At 41.3% G+C, this 27,104-nt stretch overlaps 1 protein-coding gene across 1 annotated transcript in view; it reads left to right on the forward strand.

Moving 5' to 3' along the window:
• Positions 1–26,071, forward strand: part of PHACTR3 (phosphatase and actin regulator 3) — a 305,125-nt gene extending 279,054 nt beyond the window's left edge. Inside the window, exons 9-13 of the mRNA XM_070940101.1 lie at positions 6,314–6,369; positions 17,090–17,151; positions 22,493–22,633; positions 23,830–23,906; positions 26,013–26,071. Of these exons, the coding sequence (XP_070796202.1) occupies positions 6,314–6,369; positions 17,090–17,151; positions 22,493–22,633; positions 23,830–23,906; positions 26,013–26,028 (352 nt within the window). The 3' untranslated portion in view covers positions 26,029–26,071. The remainder of the gene's footprint in view (positions 1–6,313; positions 6,370–17,089; positions 17,152–22,492; positions 22,634–23,829; positions 23,907–26,012) is intronic.
• Positions 26,072–27,104: the final 1,033 nt, after the last annotated feature.

The raw sequence follows: 27,104 nt of genomic DNA on the forward strand, positions 1-27,104 counted from the left end.
ACCCTGTTTTGGCTCCCAGATAAGTGCAGGAAGGCCTACTAGGCCCAAAACCGGGTGCATGGGGGAGCGGTGGCTCTCCGTGGCCCGTTTGTGCTCCCAGAGGGGTGCAGGAGGCTGAGTGCTGCTTGTCACACACCCTTGGCCACATCCACCATGGCTACACCCACCCAGCTGGTCATTAGGGCAGAGAACCGGTTGTTAAATTATTTGAATCCCACCTCTGGTGTAAACACCCCCCAATACATTTTGGAAATTGCACCCATAATTTAAACAGTTAACTGTTTGTACTCATGCATATTTTATCAGGGTCTATTGGAATAACTGTGATTCTGGATTTAGCATATCTAGACATGTTGATAAATTTGAAATTCTGTTGTGCCAAAGGGGATTCACAGGGAATATACCCTGAGGTGAGTGGGCAGAAAAGTAAATTATATTTATTTTCCAAGGCGAAGGGGAGCCTAAGTTTTGTTTCTGTTATTTTTTTCCCCAAGAATTTTTCCAGGTACTGAAATAAGATTATGACAAACATCTCTAGGATGTTTCCGTGGGTGTTGCATAAAATTGAGCTTAGGTGTAAATGTGTGTTTATGAAATATGATAGGCTCTGAGGCTTACTGTATGTAAAAACACCAAACCTTTATCCTCAAGAAGAGATTAGGACACGGCTTTCCTTTCTCCACCTTGAGATGGAGGTGTTGTGGTCTGCCAGTAGCCTGTGGAGCTGGCAGCAGAGTCGGACAGTGAGGAGGCTGGGGAGGAACATGGGCCAGTCCTGGAGTCTGGGGAAGGCTTGGACGAGGACTCTGCATCGGAGGCAGAGATGGGGCCAGGGCCATCGGGGAGTTATGTGCGGACTCCGGAGCCTCCAGAGTCAGACATCAGAGAGGCAGAGGAACAGGGGGAGCCTGTTCCTAGTGCACGCATGCGCAGAGCTGCCAGAAGGCAAGAACAGTTAAAACAAAAGGGTCGACTCGGGAGTAAGGCTTGGAGATGATTGGCCCCTCCCATAAGACATAAAGGAAGAACAAACAAATGTGAACCTTTGCAGGAAGCAACGTTGTGGATGGTGTCGGTTTGTACTTTGAAGCTCCATTTTTGACTCTGTGTTTCCATGTGGCGTTGCCAAGTTAATTGCCAATTAGGTCTTTGGCAGAATATCAAAGAAGATAAAGGTGGATGTTTACCAGCCTCATCCAAAGGACTGTGGCAGACTTCTGTTGGACTATTTATAAACTCTTGGTGATTCAGCATGTGCAGCAGGGGTGGATTCTAGCCGGTTCTCTTTGTGTGCACGCTTTGCGTGCGATCGCCTCTTCGGTCACACACTTTGCAATCCACCACCGTCGTAAGTGTGAAAAATGGCCATAAATCACATTTTTCAGTAATGTTATTACTTTGAACAGTCACTAAACTGACTGTTGTAAGTGGAGTCCATTTGTATAGCATACAAAGCGTGGTTTGCACTAACCTCGGTTAGATTTTTTAACAGTCTAGGTGTGGAAAGCCCATACAGGTGGATAGTTGATATTTGAGAAGTTGTGTCAGTTTAATAACCAGCTTGAGCATGTGAAGGTGGCCCTAAAACCAATTCTGGTTCTTTGGGAAAAGGGGCAACATTATCAGAAAATCTCTGGATTGCCACCAAAGGTCACTTAGCTGTTCCAAGAGTTGTTTATTTTGATCCCACCTTTATTATTTTTATAAATAACTCAAGGCAGCAAACATACCTAATATTCTTTCCTCCTCCTATTTTCCTCACAACAACCCTGTGAGGTAGACTGGACTGAGCAAGAGCTGAAGGTCACCTAGATGCCTGAGGAGGGGCTAGAAGTCACAGTCTCCTGGTGATTGGCCCAAACTCACCCAGTCAGCTGTCATACGTAAGGTGGGACTAGAACTAACAGTCTCCTGGTGATTGGTCCAAAGTAGTGCCCTTAGTGTGTTTTAGACTGCAGCGCCCATCATTCCCACCAGTCAAGTGAGGTAGTGTTGTTGCTGAGAAGGAGTAAAATGAAGTGGTAGTATTATTAACACTTTGTCAAAGTCCCATTGACCAGAATTGGACAAGGATTAATCGCTTTTAAGGGTTGACTTGCATGTGTGAATGGGAGGTCCTAGATTTAACAAGTATGACTGGGTTTTCTTTTTACTACCAGTAAGTACTTTTGAGGAAATTTTCATTTTTAAAAAAAAATGATTTGGGGGGACGCAATGATTTGGCTTTGGGGAAACTTTGAAATGTCGAGGCGTACAATTGTCTTGGGGTTCTTCAGATTCCTTGATAAGAACAAAATAGCAAGTTCATTTTTCCTACATGGAAGTTTGATCTTATTTCTGCATCACATTGCATTCTTTCCCCCTGTGCGTCAGCAGAAAAATTCAAATGTATATTAGCATGCATTTCTTTTAATTTTATACCATTGTCTATGCCCACTTCCTAATAGGCAATTTCTGTAAGTGATTTTATCTAATAGAAGGCTTTTTAATACACATATTTCCCCTGAATTGACTTTTTCTGATGATATACTCATTTTTGAGCTGAGACTTTGGTGAAAAATGCAGATTTCAGCACAATTCAATGTTCCAGTTTATTCCTAGATTTGGCAATGTGAATGGAGTATATATGTTTGTGTGTGTGTATGTATGTGTATGTATGTATATGTATATATGTGTATGTGTGTGTATGTATGTATATCTATCTATCTATCTATCTGTCTGTCTGTCTGTCTGTCTGTCTGTCTGTCTGTCTAGTGTGAGTGTATATAATATATTTATATTTATATACAGTATAAATACATATAAATATATATACTCCATCCACATTCCCGAGCCTAGGAATGAATATATGTCTTTTTCTTTTTTCATAGGCTTTTATGTGCATATTCTTTCTAGCCAGGTTCCACCTATGTAAGCTAAGTTGTTCTTCAGCCCTAGTTCTGTGAAATCTCATTCACAAGTTTCTGGGCTTTTTGTATCCTGCTGAAAAGCAACAACTCTGTGCTGCAATTTGGGAGACTCAAATAGCTATTTCTGCCTTTTAAGGCGTCATCAGTGAGCCACACCCTCTTCTCAGATATCCTCCCTGTAAAGGTACAATGTGTCTTTTTCTTTTTCGTAGGCTTTTATGTGCATATTCTTTCTAGCCAGGTTTTACCTACGTAAGCTAAGTTGTTCTACACCCCTGGTTCTGTGAAATCTCATTCACAAGTTTCTGGGCCTTTTTTCTGCTGACAAACTGCAACTCTGTGTTGCTCTTTGGGAGACTCAGATAGCTATTTCTGCCTTTTAAGGCATCTCACACACACACACACACACACACACACTCACACACATACATTCACACACACACACACACACACATACACACACACACACTTACTTTCCATATAATTTCATAATGATGGGAACTTGCTCTTTTGAGTAGAGATGAACAACCTGTAACACATGAACGACATTTAAACCCACAGGGCACCCCAAAATTTTGCCGCTAAATGTCAGGGTAAAGATGGGAATATTATTGCAAGGCTTAATTCCCTTAATTAGTTAATTAATCCCCTTAATTTCCTTAATTAGATACATTTATCTACTTTATAAAAATAATAAAATAAAATAAAAATCATATAGTCTATGGAATACATGAATACATTATATGGATATTCCCATCAACAGTATGATGAGTTTTCTTCTAATAAGGGAGGTTATAGGACATAAATTCCAAATTGGGGAAGTCTTGGTTCAAACTTTCTTGTGCTTAATTGCTGATCTTCAGGATAGATCACACATTAGACTAGGATGGAGGGCTAGGCTTTTAACTGTTCTATGGATTACGAGTATTCCTTGATTTACAACTGTTCATTTAGTGGCCATTTTTAGTTATAATGGCACTGAAAAAAGTGACTTATGACCGTTTTTCACACTTAACGGCCATGGCAGCCTCCCCATGGTCAGGTGATCAAAATTCAGACGCTTGGCAACTGGCTCATGTTTATGAGGGTTGCAATATTCCTGGGGTCATGAGATCTCCTTTTGCGAGCTTCTGGCAAGCAAAGCCAATGGAGATTCACTTAGCAACCGTATTGCTAACTTAACAACTGCAGTGATTTACTTAAGAACTTTGGCAAAGAAAGTCGCAAAATGGTGCAAAACTCACTTAATATCTGTTTTGCTTAGCAACCAAAATGTTGGGCTCAATTGTGGTCATAAGTCGAGGACTACTTGTATAGTGAGCCACCTAGAGTCACTGTATGAGATAGGTGTCCATATAAGTCCAATAAGCTTCTCTCTCTCTCTTTCTCTCTCTCCCTCTTTCCCTCCCTCTCTCTCCCTCCCCACTCTCTCTCACACACAGGGAGAAATGGGGGGGGGCGGGGAATGATACAATATATTTAGAAATAAATCCCTATACCACTTAATCTTGATGGGTTGATTTCCGGTCACCTCTTTCTGTTCAAAAAACAGAGTTGAGATCCAGAAACTTCACGTTGAAGGTACAACTGATTCTCTAATGCCTTGATCCCATCATTCTTTAATTAACTCGTGTGCTGCTCTGGGTGGGAATCTCCCAACTCCCTTGTGGATCAGGGACATCCGGGAAGAAAGAATCTACAAAATGGTCACTCTCTTCTAGTAGGCGTGGATCTCTGTCTAATCACATAGACTGTGATAAAAGGATAAATATTTTGTTTTATGTAGTATTCGTCCATATTATTTCTCTAATATTTCATTTGTAATACTGTAGAAATACAATATGTTTTTCCCCGCTCTTTTTGGCCCACCCTTCCATCTGTTTTGCCATTCATACTACATCATTTTGTGCCCACCTAGTAACCCTTCCGAGGAGGGATGCGATGGCCTAATGGCTAAGACGCTGAGCTTGTTGATCGAAAGGTCAGCAGTTCAGTGGTTCGAATCCCTAGTGCCGCGTAACGGGGTGAGCTCCCGTTACTTGTCCCAGCTTCTGCCAACCTAGCAGTTTGAAAGCACGTAAAAAATGCAAGTAGAAAAATAGGGACCACCTTTGGTGGGAAGGTAAAAGCGTTCCATGCGCCTTCGGTGTTGAGTCATGCCGGCCACATGACCACGGAAATGTCTTCGGACAGCGCTGGCTCTTTGGCTTTGAAACGGAGATGAGCACCGCCCCCTAGAGTTGGGAACGAGTAGCACGTATGTGCCAGGGGAATCTTTACCTTTACCTAGTAACCCTTCCAACTTCCCCTTTTGTTTTATCAGCATTAGCAGAGCTTGTTTGCTTATCGGATAAAGGAAAGATTTCATGCATTTGCTTGAAAACCAATGTCCTTATTTTTTTTGGCACACCAGCAAACCAACCTGAGCTTTTGGTCAGTTCCACTACTTCTTTCTTTGCCTCCTTCCCTCTTTTATTTCTCTTCTTCTCTATTCCATTGTTCATTGATATATTTAGCATTTCCCAGGCTGCAGTTTAAACCCCTACCCATTAACCCCCATAAAAGCCTCTGCTGGGACAGAAGATGGACTTGTGAGATTATAGATTAGATATTACAGAGCATATCCCTGGGATTGAGGGAGGAGGGGTAGGTTGTAGTCTCATTGGGGATTCAGGATCCAATCACAGTGGCTGTGATCATCTGATCCCACAGAGGCAATCCAGAGGCTCTAGTAAAAGGGGAGGCCTTACAAACATTACAAGTAGATGCTTCGTGATGCTGTGTGCTGCTCCACATACACACACTCTCTCTCTCACACACAGGCGCAGCTATTATATGCAGCGCGTTTGCAGGCATCGCTGTCAGTTTTTGATCAAGGAATCACCTGCTCACACAATCCAAATTATCTTCTGCCAAAGAGCAATGCTGTCCTGACATATCTCACGGGGGGGGGGGGGGATAACTAATTAAGGAAACAACCCACTGCAGACAAAACTGGCAGGGGAAAAAAAAGTATTTTTATTCATTTTTATTTTTTAAAAAAGGAAAGATGAACAGAAGTTCCTCCTGATGCTTGATGCCATATTCCTAGTTTTTCTTTTTGTCTGCCAAGAGTCAGGGAAATATATGGGTCAGTGAAGCCAACTACAGAAATAGCTATCCTCTGTTTAGCCAAGAACTTTCTTGCTTTTGTTTGGGATGAAACAGAGAAAGTTCTCTAAAGGCAGACCGAGTGCCTTTGATTCCAGCTCATGACCTAACTCTAAAAGCCAACTCTGACTGGTCTCAGGACAAAGTGGACTTGAGCAACTGAAAAAAAAAAGAAAGAAAGAAAGAAAGAAAAAAAGAAGATCTGGCAAACCAAAGACAATGGTTCAAAACGTCATCTTGATTTTCTTTCGCAGGCGATTGAGCCAAAGACCAGCTGTTGAGGAGCTTGAAAGACGAAATATCTTGAAACGTGAGTATCGGAATGCTTTCTCTGCTGAGCAACTTGTCTGATTGTTTTGCGTGTGGATAATGAAGTGTTCTCCTCTAGAAAGAGAAAGTAAGTTTATTGCTCTATGCATGATTAGTAAGCAGAAACTTTTCCCTATCTAAATTAGTTGGGCTCAGAAAATAATATTAATTCTGTAGTCATTAAGAAAACTGATGGAGGCTACAGTATAGTGATGTATGCATTCGTGGGAATACAATATACAGATCTAAAGTGTGCTGAAGTCTTTGTTCTCTTCACTCTCAGAAGAGTCATGTGCACTATTTCACTATTATTCCCATTCTGCTTGTCGAACACTGAGGCTAAGTCAAAACTCACTTGGAGGAGAACACTCACTGAGTCTGGCAGAGTTTTGGAGCTGTGTCTGTATTTATTAGCTTCTGACCTAGTGTACCAGTAACCAAATTTAGATGGTAGGTATTTTAAGAAGGAAAATTAAAGATGACCCCAAACTGGAGATTCTTACTATTAAAAGTACAGTGTGTGCTGCTTTCCAGACAGAGGAAAGTTCAGATTATTTGCAGAATGCTCTAACCTTGCTAGGCAACACAAATTCTAATTAAGCCACGAAGAGGTAAATTTCTCTGCCATCACTCGCTATGTAAGTTCTGCAGCAATGTCATCATTTTTCATCCAACTTTATTTCACCAACTGCATCAATATTTCACTAACTGCACATTGCTCAGGGTTTTGGACATTATCCCTTCTAAGTCAACACCAGACAATTATAGAGTCTTTGAACTTTTTCTAAGTTTTTCAGCATCTCATAGCACCCTTCATCAGGTTAACCGGTAATAGTCCTAGCAGTTGCATTCATTCAAACATGCTAAGCTTGGTAATGGAGTGGGGAAGAGGGGGTAACAGCTCTGCTTACATCATTCTATATGGCTCAATATATTTACAAATTCAGGAAAATGGGCTGATTTAGTATCCAGGTTAAGAAATGCAGCCAGTAAGTGAGTCATCTGATTTATGCTTTTTTTCAAATCACATGCTATCCAAAGATTAAGGCAGATGCCATTCCCTTCATGTCCAACACAGAAAGCACAAGCCCAGATATTTTACAAAAATAAGGGAGATTGCAATCCTAAAGTCAATTTCTTGCAAACAACTTCCATGGATTTAAGCAGGCCTCTCTTCTATACAAACTTCTATCAGATTGGACTGGGCATGATTTGGCCAACGTCTGTTGCTGAGTTCATGCAGCTACTTGCTGGACTCTCTTTTCTCTGCCATAGCCTTGTGCAATGGATTCAGGATAGCTACGTCTCAGCCCCCTTATTTGCAATATAAGGACTGCAATAGAACAATTCTACCATAAAGTTATTCAAAAGGTTATTAAGAAAATGCATTTTGAAATCTCCAAAGATGAGGGTGTCTTTTTAGAGTGTTCTTTGCCCCAAATTATCCTTTCCAGAAGGAACCCCAGCTTCCAGAATTCAATCTGTTGCAGTCTTGGCACATCTGGACTGAGAATATGCATAAATGAAACTATAGTACAACCAAATGGGCTATTATGCTCCATAGATTCCCATGAAGGAGAGTCAACTGTGGCATGGAATTTGTCACCTTGTGCATTCAAAGTGTGGCAAAGAGGCAATGGCTAGAGGTTGGAGTATATCTGGGAGACCCAGATTCAAGAACAGCTGACTGGGTAACTCTGAAATGGCCAGTGGCTGCACTCACTCATCATGCTTAAACAGATTGGATCAGTTGTATTCATGCTTGCTAAAGTTGTTCCTCATTAGCTTTTTTAATGTCTTAATATGTTGGGCAGCCTCTTAGGTTTCCTAGTTTAATTTACTGGGCAAATCAAGAAAATGGATCAATTCAATAAGCAACTCAATATGCTATGGAACAAAGATATTCTTTTTAGCTAACATGCTTCACAGGTTTGTTACTATAGAATAAAATTGGAGGAGAAAGTACTGTGTACATCATCTTGAGTTCTTGAAGAAAGGCAAGATGGATGGATGGATGGATGGATGGATGGATGGATGGATGGATGGATGGAAGAAAGGAAGGAAGGACATTTGAGAGAGATATAGGTGATAGTGATATATAGTGACCTTATCTACACACACACACACACACACACCAAAAATTGTTAGTAATCTTCACAGTTGGTCATGCAAACATCTCTATATAGAAATGTGTGCAACTGATGTCTAATCCAGAGAGGACTGGCAAATGTGAAAAGGAGTTCTATATCCAACATTATTATCCTTGTATTATGAGCTTTGGTGGCGCAGTGGTTAGAGTGTAGTACTGCAGGCTACCTCTGCTGATTGCTGGCTGACTGCAATTTGGCAGTTCAAATCTCACCAGGCTGAAGGTTGACTCAGCCTTCCATCCTTCCGAGGTGGCTAAAGTGAGGACCCAGATTGTTGGGAGCAATAGGCTGACTCTGTAAACTGCTTAAAGAGGGCTGTAAAAGCACTGTGAAGCGGTATACACAGTAAGTCTATGTGCTATTGCTATTGCTATTATCACACTTTCAGCAAGACAAAGCATTGGTAGATACCTCCTCCTGTGTAGGGATGGCCCTCCAGAACCAGAAAGAACCTTTATCACATATCCAGTACTCTTGTTATAATGAGCTAAACGCAGGCAGAGAAGTCAGCGGCCCGGCCTGAACTGACAGCAAGAAGAGCAGAATAAAAAGAGAGAGACTATCCCCCACACTGGATGATGATCATTTTGCAATATCAGTTCCAGTGGCTGCTCAACTGGGGCTTCCCTGGAATTAGTCCTCCTGTGGGAAAATGCCTGATGGATTTAATTTACTTCCGTCTTTCAAATGAAACTCCCAATCTCTGTGTGCCAGACGTGCCCCCAAGCAGATGGCTATGCATATACATCAAGAAAGCATGTTGAAAGCTTGACTAGGTGGCTCAGTGGCTAAGACACTGAGCTTGTTGATCAGAAAGGTTGGCAGTTCGGTGGTTCCAATCCCTAGTACAGGTCTCCTGCATGAGCAGGGGGTTGGACTAGATGACCTCCAAGGTCCCTTCCAACTCTGTTACCGTAACTGTAACTGTTCAAAAAGTTAGCTCTACGAAAGCAGGGCTGAGGAGCGCTTCTGCCTGCAGGTTATCATAAGCCTGAACTAGGTTTGATAGCAAGCCGATAGGTAATATCTCCCTGTAAATTCCTTGAATCAGGAAGATGATTTTAGATCGGAGAGCAAGGTTTTGCTTTTCTCATTGGCTGCATTTGTGTGCACAAACTTCTTGGAGCCATAATAGTTGCCCATAGCTACCTTTCCATAAGCCAGTGTAACACCATGATCTAATGTTCTGTGAGTCTTCCTTTGTTCCATGAATGTGGAGCTGTCAGTGTTTTGTCCTGCTGCTTATGTGGTAATGACAGCAGGTGAAAAACATTTGAATTATGAGAAAAGTATTTTTTAAAACTTACTTTTCTTTATTTTGATATGGTCTATGTTTTTGTTCACAAGCCGTTTTTTTCTACTTAGTCTATTCACTCCAAAGAAGTGGCATGGGGCTGAGTTGCTTCTGCATTTCACTCAGGTGTCTCCAACCAGGCTCAGGACCAAAGGAGGACCAAGGCAAAATGATATCTGGGACCTCCTCGGTAACAAAATATAGGTGGACAATTCCTCTGCAAATTCCTAGAGATGAACTAATATTCCATACTGGTAAATTAAGATCCAGCAGTGGCCCAATCTCAGTCTTCTTCTAGAAATCTTCAGCATCTGTTTGATCCTATAGTCCAGGGGTCTCCAACCTTGGCAACTTTAAGCCTGGCGGACTTCAACTCCCAGAATTCTGGGACTTGAAGTCCGTCAGACTTAAAGTTGCCAAGGTTGGAGACTTCTGCTATAATCCATATAAGATGGTTGGCCAGTCTTAGAACAAGCAGTAGTAGGCCACAACAAATTGCAGGAATATAATTACAGAAAAGTTAAATTGGGGTATCTTCATTCAGCAGGTGCCTTTAGAACATGGATAAAATAGGTTTTTTGGGGGGCGGGGGGGGGGGTTCTTTCCAGGAATTTGTTCTGGAAGATATTTCTGTACAGGGAGAGAAAGATATTTCTGGACAGGGAAGGGAAGATATTGGACAGGTAGCCATGCAGTGATTGTTCTTTAAGCATGACTAAAATCTACCCTATAAGAGCCGCGGTGGCGCAGTGGTTAGAGTGCAGTACTGCAGGCTACTTCTGCTGATCCCCAGCTGCCAGCAGTTTGGCAGATCAAATCTCAGCAGGCTCAAGGTTGACTCAGCCTTCCATCCTTCTGAGGTGGGTAAAATGAGGACCCAGATTGTTGGGGGCAATAGGTTGACTCTGTAAACCGCTTAGAGATGGCTGTAAAGCACTATGAAGCGGTATATTAGTCTAAGTGCTATTACTACCCTGATGAAGTACTATGTATGGGAGTTCAGCTGAAAAAATACTGGTAAGGAGAAGATAGAAACCAAGGATGGATGGATGGATGGATAGATAGATAGATAAGATAGATGAAAGAAAGAAAGAAAGAAAGAAAGAAAGAAAGAAAGAAAGAAAGAAAGAAAGAAAGAAAGATAGATAGATAGATAGATAGATAGATAGATAGATAGATAGATAGATAGATAAGGGCAGTGTTGAAATCTAAATTTTTTTACTACCGGGTCTGTGGGCATGGCTTGGTGGGCGTGGCAGGGGAAGGATACTGCAAAATCTCCATTCCCACCCCACTCCAGGGGAAGGATACTGCAAAATCCCCATTCCCTCCCCATTCCTGGGAGAAGGATACTGCAAAATCCCCATTCCCTCTCCACTGTGGGGCCAGCCAGAGGTGGTACTTGCTGGTTCTCCGAACTGCTCAAAATTTCTGCTACTGGTTCTCCAGAACCTGTCAGAACCTGCTGGATTTCACCCCTGGAGAGGTGGAATGATAAATGAGTTTTAAATCCCAACCCTGATAGGGTTGCTTAAGCTTATGTCTGTGACATATACTCAGTCATGTCTGATGTTCCAGGTTTGCTGATATCAAAAGTATTTTTAAATCTTAAACATGAGGTCGATTAGCAGCCACGTCAGCATACTCCTAGCAAGCATACTGCTTTCCTGGCTGTGCTAGGAAGTTACAACAGCATTTCCAGCAGATAGATGTGAAAATAATTCTGACTATATTCCACATGATTAATAATCCATCATGCAGGGCTGATCTCACCTATCCACTCATCCTCCTTGCACAGGTCTGCTTCACAGCTGTTCAGAATAATATTTCTGGTTTAGTTGGCAAAAAATAAAATAAAATAAAATAATTAAAAACAAAACATATCCCCCTTGTCAGGCTAATCCAAAATGCGGCAGGGAGAATGGCAGCCTGGGTTTTGAAGCACTTGCTTTCGATGGAGAACTATTCTTATTGATAAGTTGCAGATCATGCAACGGTGCAGAAGAGACTTTGTGATTCCCACTGCTAAGAAGTAGTTGGTGGGGTTAATGCACAAAAGCTAAAAAAAAACAACAACCCTCAAACCCCACCCTCTTTTGCATAGCATGAAATGCAGATCTATATATTGGGCTAAATAGGATTAAATAGCAGCTTTCTAGCAACAAAGTGATGTCACTGACTCATCATTCTATCTGATGCATCAAATGGTCTTGTTTAAATCAACGAGATGTCCAAGTTATCTGAAGTTAACCCTAAACCACCGCTCCCACACGCCTTTCTTTTTCTAGCGTCCTATGCCAGTCTCATTTTTCCCCTCCATTATTTTTCTTTCTTTTCTAGTCAATGGCAATGGTTCTAGGCGGGTAAACCCTAAATCTTGAAATAACCTTCAGGCTTAGAGGTCAGCTTAGTGATTCTCAGCCTTTAGACTCACCAACGGTGCTGTTCGAAGCACCTTGGCGCTGCTTTTCTCACGAAGAGCCTTTTTAGGTTTACAAGAAATCATTTGTAATCAATCACATTTCTGTGAGATGGGTGGCATATAAATATGATAAATAGATATACGGGAGAGAGGGGGAGAGGGAGGGAGATTTGGTGATGCTTATGGTAAGTTTGACAATTATTTTTACTGCTGCAACTTTCCCGTAATGAAAGCTAACTAGGGCTGAACCAGCATTTGTCACTGTGAGACCAGCCTTCTCCTACTCCAGCTAACAGGCCTGAAACATTACCTTGTTTTGTCCCTAAAGGCCAAACTTTTTCAAGGCCACTCCAATCCTGCCTTAATGCTCCCCACAGGAGAGTGTCCATTCTGGTATCATACTGGCTTGAGAAGGATCTCCTCCTCCTCCTCCTCCTCCTCCTCCTCCTCCTCCTCCTCCTCCTCCTCCTCCTCCTCCTCCTCCTCTTCTTCTTCTTCTTCTTCTTCTTCTTCTTCCTCCTCCTCCTCCTCCTCCTCCTCCTCCTCCTTCTTCTCCTCCTCCTCCCCCTCCTCCTCCCCCCCCCTTCCTCTCCCTCTCCTCCTCCATGCACCTTTGGCATATAGCCATGCTGATGACTTCTTCTTCCTCCTCCTCCCCTCCTTGCTGTATTACTGCTAGTTTTGACAAATATTGTTCCACCTGATGGTCTTCCAAATCCGAATCCCCCTTTAGAAGGAGTGCCCTCCATCTCACCATAGGTCAGCCCTTCCAAGTAGTGCAGGCAGAAAAACCAAACCCGTAAAATACCAACACTAACTTTATTGTTAACAATAACAGAATGAAAGCTCTTGTCCCTTCCCCTTGCTTTTACTTTCCAAAGAACTAGGGAAGGTACCTTCTGAGATGTTTTTCTACCCGTCCTTCCTCTGGGTTCAGTTTTCTCTTATCTAGGCTGTGTCTCTTTCTCATATCTCCCAAGGTAATTCTCACAACCCCATGTTATTATACGAGCTACTTTAGCCAGGAAAATGTCCACAATAGCAGTGGTACCATAGAAACCCCAAGGATTTTCCTTGGGTGGCTTTGGGAAGAAAGAGAGAGTGGTTTGGTTTTGCTGTCCTGTTCCACCAGGCTTACTTTACTAATTCTTTCAGTGTTGTAAGCTAATTTAGAAACCTTGTCAAGAGCAAAGCGTGTAAATAACACTCGTGCATTTGGCACTTCAGAGCTGAAGGAGTTGTCTCATTAAGATGACAGGCCTGCAGCCAGATACTTAATTATTAATAGGTGGAAGAGCAGACTGCTATTACGGGGCTCATTCATTTTCCTGGCAGTGGTACTATAAATCCTTCTTGGACGGCACAATTTGGTCACATTGGGTCTTCAGGGAAGAACAAATGGTCAGCCCATTACCCAAGGGCAAGAAGGAGCAGACCCCTAAGCAGGAGTGGTGGCTTCTTCCCTGGGGAGAAAACGCCATCCAGATCAGATCATGTGGGATGGACACATAGTGGACTATTCTCACATGAGCAACACATTTTGTTGATGGTACCGCTAGTGGAGTTATATAGTGCCATGGATTTGCTAAAGCCATTATTAATTAAGTGCATTTACTATGGCAGTGCAGCCCTTTGGATCTGATTCTCCCAAGCAGAGGTGGGTTTCAGCAGGTTCTGACCAGTTCTGGAGAACCGGTAGCAGAAATGTTGAGTAGTTTGGAGAGCCGGTAGTAAAAATTCTGACTAACCCCACTCCCATCTATTCTCTGCCTCCCAAGTCCCAGCTGATTGGGAGGAAATGGGGATTTTGCAGTAACCTTCCCCTGGATTGGGGAGGGGGGGGGATGGAGATTTTACAGGAACTTTCCCATGCCACGCCTACCAAGCCACACCCACAGAACCAGTAGTAAAAAAATTGGAAACCCACCACTGCTCCCAAGACACCATGAAGCACAGAGGAACATATAGGTGACACCTGCCTGACCTTAAAGCACTGGCATCTTTGCAATCTTTGGAAAAGACACAAGCATTTAAAGAAAGCTAGCAGATGCTACCTGTGACTCCTACATATTAAGATATCAGATCCAAAGTACTATAACAAGCCTATTATTTATATGCTACTGAAACCAAATGGATATTAATTCAGGGAAACACCACTAATGTATAAACTAGGCATGAAAAAGAGATGACCCAATTTTCTTTTGGATGGACATGAAACCTCTTTGTGTCTCTTTATTGGTCAGAGTGCTGTCCAATAGCAATAGCAATAGCAATAGCAATAGCAATAGCAATAGCAATAGCAATAGCAATAGCAATAGCAATAGCAATAGCACTTAGATTTATATACCACTTCCTACTGCTTTAAGCCCCTCTCTAAGCGGTTTATAGAGTCAGCATATTGCCCCCAACAATCTGGATCCTCATTTTACCCACCTTGGAAGGATGGGAGGCTGAGTCAATTTTGAGCCGGGTCAGGATCGAACTCCTGACAGTGGGAATGCAGAGTTAGCCCTGCAATACTGCATTCTAACCACTGCACCACAACAGGGTGGAACGGATGGGTTCAGGATGCAAATGAGATTAGTGTAGATTAGATTCAATTTAGACGGCCTTTGATCATGCTCCTCCTTCTCATAGGCTAGATTTGATTTAGACTCTCTTTGATCATCTATTCCACCTCGTAAAACATTACAGTTTGCTAGCAATTTGGGGGAAGACTTTGGGGCAACACCCACTTTTTGTGTTGGGTGTGTCTAGATATTGGACCTTGGAAGTCCTAAAAGGGGTGTCTACTATAGATTCCTCAACATTTTCAACCAGCTCATACGCAACTGGGATTAGTACTTATTTCAGGATGCTCATGAATATTCCTATTATGCAAAATTAAGACTGCTTCCTTGACAGTTTTTCCGTAACAGCTGAGGTAGTGATTTCCATTCCTACGCTATCCTCTCACTCCCTCCTCCTCCTGTTCGCAACCAGCAATTCCGGTTAAATTAGAAATTAATTATTAAGGCTGTGTGGCTATCACATTCATGAGCAACTGGGAGATCCTAGTTGAAATCCACACAGTCACAGAAGCTCCCTTCGCAAAACCTATAAAAAACCTTTTTTTAAAAAAAGCTATTTCAATGCCTTAAGCTCTTGAACAAAGTGCAGAATATACATCTAACAAAGAAAAATAAATAGCAAGTCATATCCAGAAAGCTGCTTTAATGAACGCCAGAGCAAAAATTGTAGCATCTACGACTCTTTAAAGCAGCTACCTCTTTTCCTAGGACAATGTTCTTGCCCTTTGCAGCTGCCACATGATCTTGGAAAACAAGGAGGCAGCTGCGAAAAGTTGCTTATCAGTGCTACATGTTCATTCTGAAACACCTCTTGGAAACAAAATCTGAAGGACTGCACGGTCTTATTCTTTCTCAAATGCAATTCGTAGGTAACAAGATGCCCTGCAGATAGGTTGCTACCATTTTATAATCACTGGTGTTCCTGCTTTTTAAAAATATAGTATATCGGAGGCTACCTAAGCCGAAACCACATCTTTGCTGAAGCCTCTAATTCATATTCAAGGCTGAGCTTTGGCTGCTCATTGTCAAGTCTGCAAAGATTTCAGTCTCTCTTCGGTTACGATGCGCCTGAAAGCAGCTACTATCCTTCCTTCCATAAATAGCACCACGTGGCTGCCTCTGTTCTGAGAGTTTGGGAGGGAGCAAATATAGAGATCTGGACTCTAAAAATACCTTCCCTTCCTCCCCCCACCCTTCAAGCACTATTTTTTTAATGCTTGTTAACCAATTGATGGATGCAGAAATCGTGCTTTTGATTTAATGCAGAAAATGCCCTCTAGTGGGGCTAGTGTGATAACGTGCAATGCAGATTTGTTCCACAATCCTCCTTCCTTCCTCCCTATATTCCCCTTCCTTCCTTCCCTTTCCTTCCACTCTCCCTATATCCATCCTTCCTTCCTTCCTTCCTTCCTTCCTTCCTTCCTTCCTTCCTTCCTTCCTTCCAAAATGGTTTTAAAAACCTGTGGTTTTTTTTCAGGTCACACGTGCATAGCTTAATTTAGCAACAGGCAGCCCTGGATAGAGAGAATCCATTATTAACTCATATCTGAAGACTAAGGATATATTTCCCGCAGCGTTACAGCAGCTGCAGCCGTGCTTATTTTTAGCATCACTGTGTGAAAATGATCAAGCCTGAATACCAACTGTTTCCATGTATAAAAAGGGGGAAAGATTGAAAAGAGAGCATCTCTTTAAGAAACAATTTCGTTTATAGACAAGGAATCCCTTCTTCCCCCGCCCTCTCTGCCAAATGTAGGAAGAATCTATAATAAGATTGGCATCATCAGAATATTAGAAGGCAAAGGAATGCGTGGGCGTAGATTGCTGGCTATTGTTATAAATTAATCAACAAAATTACAGGAGCCTAGCCGGGTAAATGTACAAGGAACGTGTGTTCCCTGAAGCAGCTTCTCTACAATGTTCCAGCTTGTAAGGGCAGCACGGATGACTCAGAGAGAGATGTGGCATCACAAAACGATCATTTAGACTTCTAAAAGTCTATCGATTTTCCCTCTGAAAACACTCCTCATTGTCCTGATGGAGGAACGGGGTTGGCTGATCCACATTTGTTGAAGTCCGGTTTAATTGGCCACCAGCGAGGAGAGCTGACTTTGGCATCCGCGGAAACCCTCACGCTTTAAAGGAGTGTGTGATGCTTCTGGCAGAATACCAAACCAACTGAGCTGTGTAAAGCGCTGGTGGTGAAAAAAAAAAAAAAAAAAGACAGAGGCAGCAAAAGTTGGTCTTGATGAGGAAAGTCATCTCTCTCTTCATATTTTCTGCAGAAAGGAATGATCAAACAGAACAAGAGGAGAGAAGAGAGATCAAGCAGAGGCTGACGAGAAAGGTAAGCTCCCTCTTCATCTTCTCTGTCTCGACCAAATATTTAAACCCATAGTTCCTGTGATGCTGTACTGCAAGCCAGACTGATTTGCTCACCAATGCTGTCTGAGCTGACTGAATCCTGACTAGCAGTGGGAAGATGCATTTTTGAAAGGGGGGGGGGGTATCCTGCAACTTTTTCTCACCTCCGACAACATTATACGATATTTTGGATACAGTCCAAGAATAAGCATCATTAAATCCTACCCTTTGCTGGACAGTGATTTGCCTTTTGCATTTAGCTTAATCAGGAATGTGTGAGTTGGCTAATTACCTCGGAGGACAAATTCAAACTTTTTTTTGGGCAGGCTTGGTAATTGAGCCAAACTAAGTGTAAGGTTCTGCTATGACAAGTGTATATTGTTGTCTGGATAAGCAAAATTAAACATATAGATAGAGGATAACTGGCTGGGCAAAAAAGAGTGTATGAGAAGGTTCTTGGAAATTTTACTGGATCAGCAACTAAATATGAGAAAACAGTGTGATGCAGCAGCTAAAACAGCCAATGCAGTCTTTGTCTACACAAATAGATGCATTGCATTCAAATCACAGGAGGGAATAGTGTCGCAGTAGTCTCTACTCTACCTCTAGACAACACTTGGAATGTTGTATGCAGTTGTGGCATTACGTGAGGATGTGGAGTTAGTTCAGAGGAGACCTACTATCATACTAAGGAAACTGGAAGCCAAACCTTACGAAGAGTTAGGTGTGTTTAGCTTTGCAAATTAGATGACTAAGATGCATGTAAAAGGCTATACAAGAGGGAGTTCTTGCAAGACAAGAACCAATGAGTTGAAATGAAAGAACATCAGATTCATGTTGAATAGCAAGAGGAAAGACCCGATTGTAAGAATTCTAAGCAGCAGAATGGTTCATCTACAGCTAATGGTTGATTCCATCTCTCCTTAAGTTTTCAAATAGAGCTGGATGGTTATTTGTCAGGAACAATTTGGTGAATGATTACTCCAGACTGGACTGGACTAAATAACCTGTAAGGTTATCTCATAAATCTATCAGTTCTGTGATCCCACCAAAATCTCAACACACATAGTTAAAAATGGGACTAGGGAAATTTTTTTTAGAAGGGACAAGGTCCTAATAGAAGCAATTGGAATTAATGCTGACCCAGAAGGTTTCTGATAATCGGCCACATTACATCTCTCTATGCCAGTGACAAGAAGTGCTGCCTAAGGATAATTCTCAGAAAGGGATTCATTTATTCGGTCATTCGTTCCCCAAGAGAATGCACAAATCTTTTGTGGAAGTGCTAAATATAGGCTGGTATTAAAAATACATTGCAAAAGCTCCTACAAGTTTCTCTGTCAATGTACCTTCAGACTCTATGAATAGAAAGTACTGTATAGATGAGAATGGAATTTTCTGCCATTTCATCAAATTTCTTGGTGAAGGATTTTCAAACACTCCCAGATGTTGAGTGACTGAATGAGTGGAAAGTAGTACTATATCACCTGGCAACAAACGTACATTGTGTGTTTCTTTGTTCTTGGGCATCCATTCTTGAACTAGTCTTGTTCGCAGGGAATTTCACAATTATTGTCTGTTTGATTATAGGAAATTATTGCAGCCAACAAAGCTGCTGGTTATCAGGAAGTGCCTAGCAACCCGTTAGTTACTCTGTTTATTCCTTAAGGGAGAGAATATCTGTATATAGGTAGTCCTCAACTTATGACTGGTTGCTTAGCAACTATTTCGGGCAGGGGGTTGGACTAGAAGACCTCCAAGGTCCCTTCCTGCCTTATTCTGTTTCTATGAACCCTGAAAATGTACTTACTCGGATTCGAACCTCCTATAGTGGGAGCTACCCTGTGGTTATGATTGTATTTTGAGCACTTAGCAGCCAGCCTGCATTTATGGCTGCTGTGGTCATGATTTATGACATTTTTGCCGGAAACTGGCGCTTACTTCCGGTTTCCAGCAAAAAGCACCCATGGGGAACAAAGAGTTTGCTTAACAACCATAGTATTTGCTTAATGACCATGCTGTTTGCTTAACAACTCCCGCAAGAAAGATTGTATGATTGGATGCGGTCATGTGTTGACCTTAATTTACAATCCTAATTGCAACTCAGCTATGGTCATAAATCAAGGATTACCTGTAGTCCTTTAATAAGATAGCAGACAGTATAGGTAGTCCTCAACTTACAAGCACAATTGAGACCCAAAATTTCTGTTGTTAAGTGAAACTTTTGTTGAGTGTATTTTGGCTCATTTTATGACCTTTCATGCCACAGTTATTGAGTGAATCCCTTCAGTCGTTAAGTAACATGGTTGTTAAGTGAATCTGGCTTCCCCATTGATTTTGCTCGTCAGAAGACTGCAAAAACTGATCACATGACTCCGGGACACTGCAACCGTCATGAGTCAGTTGCCAAGTGTCTGGATTTTGGTTATGTGACCATGGGATGCTGCAATGGCCATGTGAAAAATAGTCATAAGTCACTTTTTTCAATGCCATTTTAACTTTGAATGGTCACTAAACAAACTGTTGTAAGTCGAGGACTACCTGTACAGATTCCAGCAAGAGGCCTGTGGAAAGCAACTTATGTTTGCACTGACAAACAAAGTGCGCCATGAAAGGAAGGCAACTCAGTCTCAATACCTTGAACTCTACCTATCTATCTCTCCCTCCCTATCCCCATACCTATCTATCTACCTACCTACCTATCCCTATCTATCTATCTATCTACCTACCTACCTATCCATCCATCTCTACCTACCTACCTATCCATCTCTATCATCTATCTATCCATCCATCCATCTCTCCCTCCCTATCCCCATACCTATCTATCTACCTACCTACCTACCCATATCTATCTATCTATCTATCTATCTATCTATCTATCTATCTATCATCTATCTATCTATCTATCTATCTACCTACCTATCCATATCTATCTACCTATCCATATCTATCTATCTATCTATCTATCTATCTATCTATCTATCTACCTATCCATCTATCTATATACCTACCTACCTATCCATCCATCTCTACCTACCTACCTATCCATCTATCTATATACCTACCTACCTATCCATCTCTATCATCTATCTATCCATCCATCCATCCATCTCTCCCTCCCTATCCCCATACCTATCTATCTACCTACCTACCCATATCTATCTATCTACCTACCTACCCATATCTATCTATCTATCTATCTATCTATCTATCTATCTATCTATCTACCTATCCATCCATCTCTACCTACCTACCTATCCATCTATCTATATACCTACCTACCTATCCATCTCTATCATCTATCTATCCATCCATCCATCTCTACCTACCTACTTATCCATATACCTACCTACCCATCTCTATCATCCATCTATCATCTATCTATCTATCTATCTATCTATCTATCTATCTATCTATCTATCTATCTATCTATCTATCCATCCATCCATCCATCTAATCTACCTACCTATCCATCTATCTATATACCTACCTACCTATTCATCTCTATCATCAATCTATCCATCCATCGTCTAGCTATCCATCCATCATGTCTCTGTCTGTCTATCTCTACCTACCTACCATCTATCCATCTATATACCTACCTACCTATCCATATCTATCTATCTATCTATCTATCTATCTATCTATCTATCTATCTATCTATCTATCTATTTGTCTATCTATCTATCTATCCATCCATCCCTACCTACCTATCCATCTATCTATATACCTATCCATCTCTATCATCTATTTATCCTATCTATATCTATCTATCATCTATCATCAATCCATCCATCGTCTGTCTGTCTGTCTGTCTGTCTCTCTATCTATCATCACTCATCTATCTATTTCCTGCCTTTATTATTTTTACAAATAACTCAAGGCAGCGAACACACACAATGCTTTTTCCTCCTCCTATTTTCCCCTCAACAACCCTGTGAGGTCAATTGGGCTAAAAGAGGATGACTAGCCCAAAGTCACCCAGCCAGCTTTCTAGCCTGGTTGCCTTAACCCCTACACCAAGTTGTCTCTTTTCCGTGCAGTGTTTCCTCAGAAAAGACTGAGATGGTTTGCAAAGCAAACAGGGAGCAACAGGCTTGCTTCACGCTTACAAAGGGAGGGTCCTCCTTCTTGACCTGCAAACTAACCGTGAAGGAGTTTTTGAATGAACCTTCATGGAAGTGAAGGATCCCTCCAAAGACGTGCCTGGTCTTAGCTCCAAGCACTCCTTTTCTCTCACTGCTGCCAGGAACTGAGTGAGCAAGCTGGCAGCAGAAAGGGGAAAGATTGTAAGAACATTGAAGGTGGCTGTAAACAATTGTTGGCATGTCTAGCTCTTACAGGTATCCAGAGGCTTCCTACCGCAAAGTTTCATGGCATGTTTTGCAATCTAGAGCCAAGAACACACTGGCATGCACGTTAAGCGCAAGAAAGATGATAACACGGATCTATAAAAATGACATCACCTATCCTCCTAGACCCACCACATTATTTATCATAGAAATGGCACCCGCAGAGCGCCATCTGCACATGCTGAAACGGGGATGGGCACATCCAACACCAAGTTATAGAATGACAATGCACTGCATTCATTTTTGAATTGCCAGTCCGTCAAAGCGTAAGAAATGTTTTGTGAGACTAAACCTACAGTCCATTTGGTCCAGTTTTCTGTGTGACCTAATGGTCAACCTGACATATGCTGGAAGAATAGGTTTTTCATGTTTATAATTTTCCTAGATTGCGTTTCAAAATATATGCTGAGGTGTGCCTTCCTAATGGTATACCCTGCTGGGAACTCAAATCTAAATGATGTACCTAATGTAATATATAAAGAAGGGGCCTGTCAGAAGTAGATAAGTTTTCAAGATACTAAATAGGAGATATCCAGAGTTTACAACTGAGCCATGGTCGCGAAGTGGATAGAACATAGTATTGCAGACTAATTCTGCCGACTGCCAACAGATCGATCCTGACTGGTTCAAGGTTGACTCAGCCTTCCATCCTTCTGAGGTGGGTAAAATGAGGACCCAGATTGTTGGGGGCCATAGGCTGACTCTGTAAACTACTTAGAGAGGCACTGTGAAGTGGTACGTAAGTCTAAGTGCTATTGCTATTGTTACTACAGCAGAGCAATTGTAAGGTAGCCCAAGGAATGTCTACATTTTGGTCATGAGTGAACAAGTGTATCAAATAGAAATATCTTCTTACATTTCTTTATGTGATCCAAAGAAGTCAGCAGAAAGGAAAAGTAGGCATTTCTGTGAATATTCTCCACCCAAGTCTCTTTACAGTTCTCACATTGCATGATCTTTTTCCTCCCAAAGCTTAATCAACGACCTACGGTTGATGAATTAAGAGACAGAAAAATCCTCATCCGATTCAGCGATTATGTGGAGGTGGCAAAAGCACAGGATTACGACCGACGAGCAGACAAGCCATGGACCAGGCTTTCAGCAGCAGACAAGGTACTGAGGCGTTTTTGTTTTTATGGACATATGCCTGCCAAAGGTGTAATGTGCCACCCTTCTCTTTCATGCCAGAATATACAGGTAGTCCTCGACTTACGACTGTGATGGAACCTGCCCATGACACTCGTAAGTCATCATAGTTGTAAAGCAGATCATCATGTGACTGACCCAATCTTTGGATCTCTTTTGTGTCAGTCATTAAGCCAATCACCATACTCATTAAATGAACACTGCAGACATTAAGTGAACCACTGTTTGCTATGAGGCATTTGTAAATCGTGGTTGCATGATTATGGGATGTTGCAAACGGCTGTAAATGTGAGCCAGTTGCCAAGCATCCAAAATGCAGTCATGTGACCACGATGGGGGACCTGTCATAACTTCAGAACCAGGTCATGACAGTTTATATTTCCATTTAAGATTTTGCCAGACCCCTTGCTTACACTGAGAAATGAATCTTTGAAATAGATTTTCCTTCTATGTGCTGAAATGAAAAATCACTGCAGAAAAGCTGTTCATATAAGAATAGTATGGCGGGTCAATTGAGAATATATTTGCCCATTTTGGCCATGTGCCATTAAGCTAGAGATAGATCCAAAAAGAGACATATTGATCTTTATTTAGCACAGTAAGGTGTGATGCTGCAATTCGCTTATTTATTATGATTTATTCAGAATATTTATATGGCCTCTCAATTTATACCATGCCTTAGATAATCAGGCAGTGATCATTTTTGACAGCCTCACAGCCATAAGTGGGGCTGTCAATCTCTGATGTTTTGTTTTTGAACAATATTGTTTAGGTACAATGTTTCTCAACTTTGGCAACTTGAAGATGTGCAGACTTCAACTCCCAGAATTCCCCAGCCAGCACCCAACTACTTTAGGCTAGAAGTAAATTCCTGCCGATTGCTCTTTACCTGTACACACATGGCAATCCCTCAAATTTGATTTGTTCAGTATGGTGGAAAAACAGAACCTATTAAGGAGCTATTTCACGGAGTCCCTCCACCCTGGAGTTACTCTGTTGCCACCCACTGCTAGGGATATGGATGAGACTTTAACGAACTGTTCAATTGGAAGGGCTTATGATTCTTTACTGAGGAGGATGTCATTTCAGTTAAATTTTAAGCTGTGCCTTTTCTTACCAGTTTTAAAGGATTAATTCACCTTGTTTCTGTTTGAATTTTTCAGGCAGCCATTCGTAAAGAGCTAAATGAATACAAAAGTAATGAAATGGAGGTACATGCATCAAGCAAGCATTTGACAAGGTCAGTTGCCCAGATAGTATGTATCCATCCATTGAATATCAGTCTGTCCATCTAATATCTATCTATCTATCTATCTATCTATCTATCTATCTATCTATCTATCTATCTATCTTATCTATCAGTCATCTAATATCTATCTATCTATCTATCTATCTATCTATCTATCTATCTATCTATCTAATCTATCAGTTATCTAATATCTATCTATCTATCTATCTATCTATCTATCTATCTATCTATCATCTATCTAATCTATCTCTAATCTATCAGTCATCTAATATCTATCTATCTATCTATCTATCATCTATCTATCTATCTATTATCATCATCTATCTATCTATCTAATCTATCTATCCTCTCTCTCTCTCTCATCTCTCTCTCTATCTACAAAACCTGCAGAATGTTCTACTTTACTGCAGCACTCTTCCAGAACTTGGAACAGTTGCTAGGGTTCAATCTGGGTCAGTCAACAGGACCAGAGATTTAGTCTTCCGAGCTTTGGAACTTGTGCTGCAGCCCATCCTCAAGGGTCATCTCTCTCACCAGAATGTGAGAGTATTTCACATTCTCACCTTCTGGTAAGAGAGAAGTTTCCTGAAGATGGGCTCTAGCACAAGTATGAAAGCTTGGAAAACTAAACCTCTGGTTCCGGTGACTGATCCAGTTTGGATCCTGCAACTTTATGCTGGGGCATGCATATTAGCCTTCATTTGTGAGTTGCTGAGGTGTCCAAGGTGATTGAAATGAAACTGATCTATCTGCTTTTTATCCCAAACTCACCATTAATTTACTTGATAATTCTCTAAGTATAAGCATTTTAACTTTAGGTTGATCAAATAATGAAAAATACTTCACTGTTATGCAAAGAACAGGAACAACAAACCCAGTAAACATTCAGCACAATTTGAGTGAGCACAGACCATTTTTAAACAAAAGATAATTTATGGTGTACACAGAAATATTAATTTAGTAGTCTATATCAATTTGCCTATGGAGAATTTTTTTTAAAAAAGTGTAGGAAATCTAGCTGCTTGATCAGGCCCATAAATATAATAAAGTTCAGCATTGAAAATTACAAAAGGCAGCTCCATTTCCTCACCTGAGCAAAATTGATCAAAGAATGTCTAGGCACTTGAAATTCTTCGGATGCTATGTACTATGTTTGCTTGGCATAGGAAGATTGGCAATAATCACAATCAAGAGTTGCTACCAAAGTCCAGTCTAAACTGAAAAGTGAAATGAATTTAGAGATTTCAGCTGAGGTGAAACATTGAACTTTAAGGCACTCAGATAAAATTGGTGACATTTCTTTGGGCAGAAGCCATTTAATTCTTAAATTGTTATCAAGTATCACCAAAATCAAAAAAATCAAAATCAAGGTTGACTCAGCCTTCCATCCTTTCTAAGGTAGGTAAAATGAGGAGCCGGTTTGTGGGGGCAATAAGCTGACTTTGTATAAAATATACAAAAGTATGAAGGCTATTGCTTAACGCATTGTAAGCCGCCCTGAGTCTCCGGAGAAGGGCGGCATATAAATCAAATTAAAAAAAAATAATAATAAAAATTCAGTAGAAATGAAAGGGCTCCTCCTTAATGTTAAAATTTTGAAGATAAACATTTTGATTTGACTATCAATAGGTAGGTAACTAACTAACTCAGGGGTGTCAAATTCAATTTCACTGAGGGCCACATCGGGGTTGTGTTTAACCTCGGGAGGCCGGGGGTCGTGGCCAAGATAGGTGTGGCCAGCCCAACGTCACTCATGTTGGGGATGCCTGTGGTGACCCAAGCACTTTGCCAGTGAAAACAGGCTCCCGAGCTCCTGCAACCCTCTGCTAGTGAAAACAGAGCTCGGCCCTCCGAAGCTCCATTTTCATTGGCTAAGGCACCACGGGCCGGTCCTTTGCTGTTTCCAGGGTGGCCCTGCAGGCCAGATCTAAGCACCCCGCGAGCCGGATCTGGCCCCTGGGCCTTGAGTTTGACACCCCTGAACTAACTCATCCTTAGGTCCTTGTGTACTGCCTTTTCTTACATGAAATTGTTTTTTGTGATAGACCTTCTAAACAATTGCCATAGTCACTGATGTCTTCTCCTTTTAAATTCTAGATTCCACAGGCCATAGAGATTTTCTTCTGCGAAGAATTTGTCTACTTTTTTTGATATCCACTACTGAACATGCATCAGGGAAAACATGAAGGCCTTTCTCTGAAGTTCAGTCTATGAGAAGCTGATGTTTCAGGTTCTGGGAAGACTGCAGATTCTATCTCTGTAGCTCATATTCAAAAACGATCTAATCCGACGAAGGCCGGCACCTTGGAGCTGCAACCCTCAAGGTGTGGGAGAATTCACTGACAATATTGAACTCATCCAGAAGGAAATGACTGCATTCCTTTGCTACTTGTTTTAAACTGAATTGCTGCATATCTTGAGAAAGGAGATGTTGTGCATGTACAGGCTCTACCATTCCAAGGCCTCTGACATAATGGACATAATGGACATAATGCACACCATCATTCAGTATTATCATGGTGACGAGACATTGGGAACTTACCACGATTAGTTTGTACAAAACACTTAAGTTCATGTTCTACGAAGTTATTTACTATATTGTTTCTTTTCTTTTTTTATATATATATAATGTCTAACAAAACACCTTTTTTTTGAACTCCTGTTCATTTTTTTTTTTTGTTAATTAAATGATTACTTACTGCAGAAAACAATTCCGCAGACTTCCATGTTTTATGGGATTTAGCATCAGAGTTTAAAGGAACATGGGAAACGATTTGATTTCTTCTCTCTCTCTCTCTCTCTCTCTCAAGCAAGTTTTATATTCGCAGCTTCCGTTTTCCGGAAGTGTAGAACTGCAAAAATAGATGGCATTGGGTCGATTTGTATTGTGGTAACTGAGAAGTTGAACTAGTTCATTGGAAAAATGGTAGTTGAAGGGTGAGGACCTATTTTAGGCTACTATTATTCAAAAGGACAGGATTAAAATGCAGAACATCTCTGTGTGTGAAATGGTTGCAATCCGTTTGTTTGCACAACAGCCTACCTTAATGGAGAAAGAGCTCCTACCAGAAGAGCTATGGAAGTAAATGAGTAAAATAAATAAATAAATAAATAGAACAGGGGTGTCAAACTCACATGATCACACTGTTGTCATGTGACGTAGCGTGACTTTTTTCCCCTTCACTAAAA

Source organism: Pituophis catenifer, unplaced genomic scaffold (genome assembly GCF_029215685.1).
Source record: "Pituophis catenifer annectens isolate HBS135680 unplaced genomic scaffold, rPitCat1.0.hap2 SCAF_3, whole genome shotgun sequence".
Lineage (NCBI taxonomy): Eukaryota > Metazoa > Chordata > Lepidosauria > Squamata > Colubridae > Pituophis > Pituophis catenifer.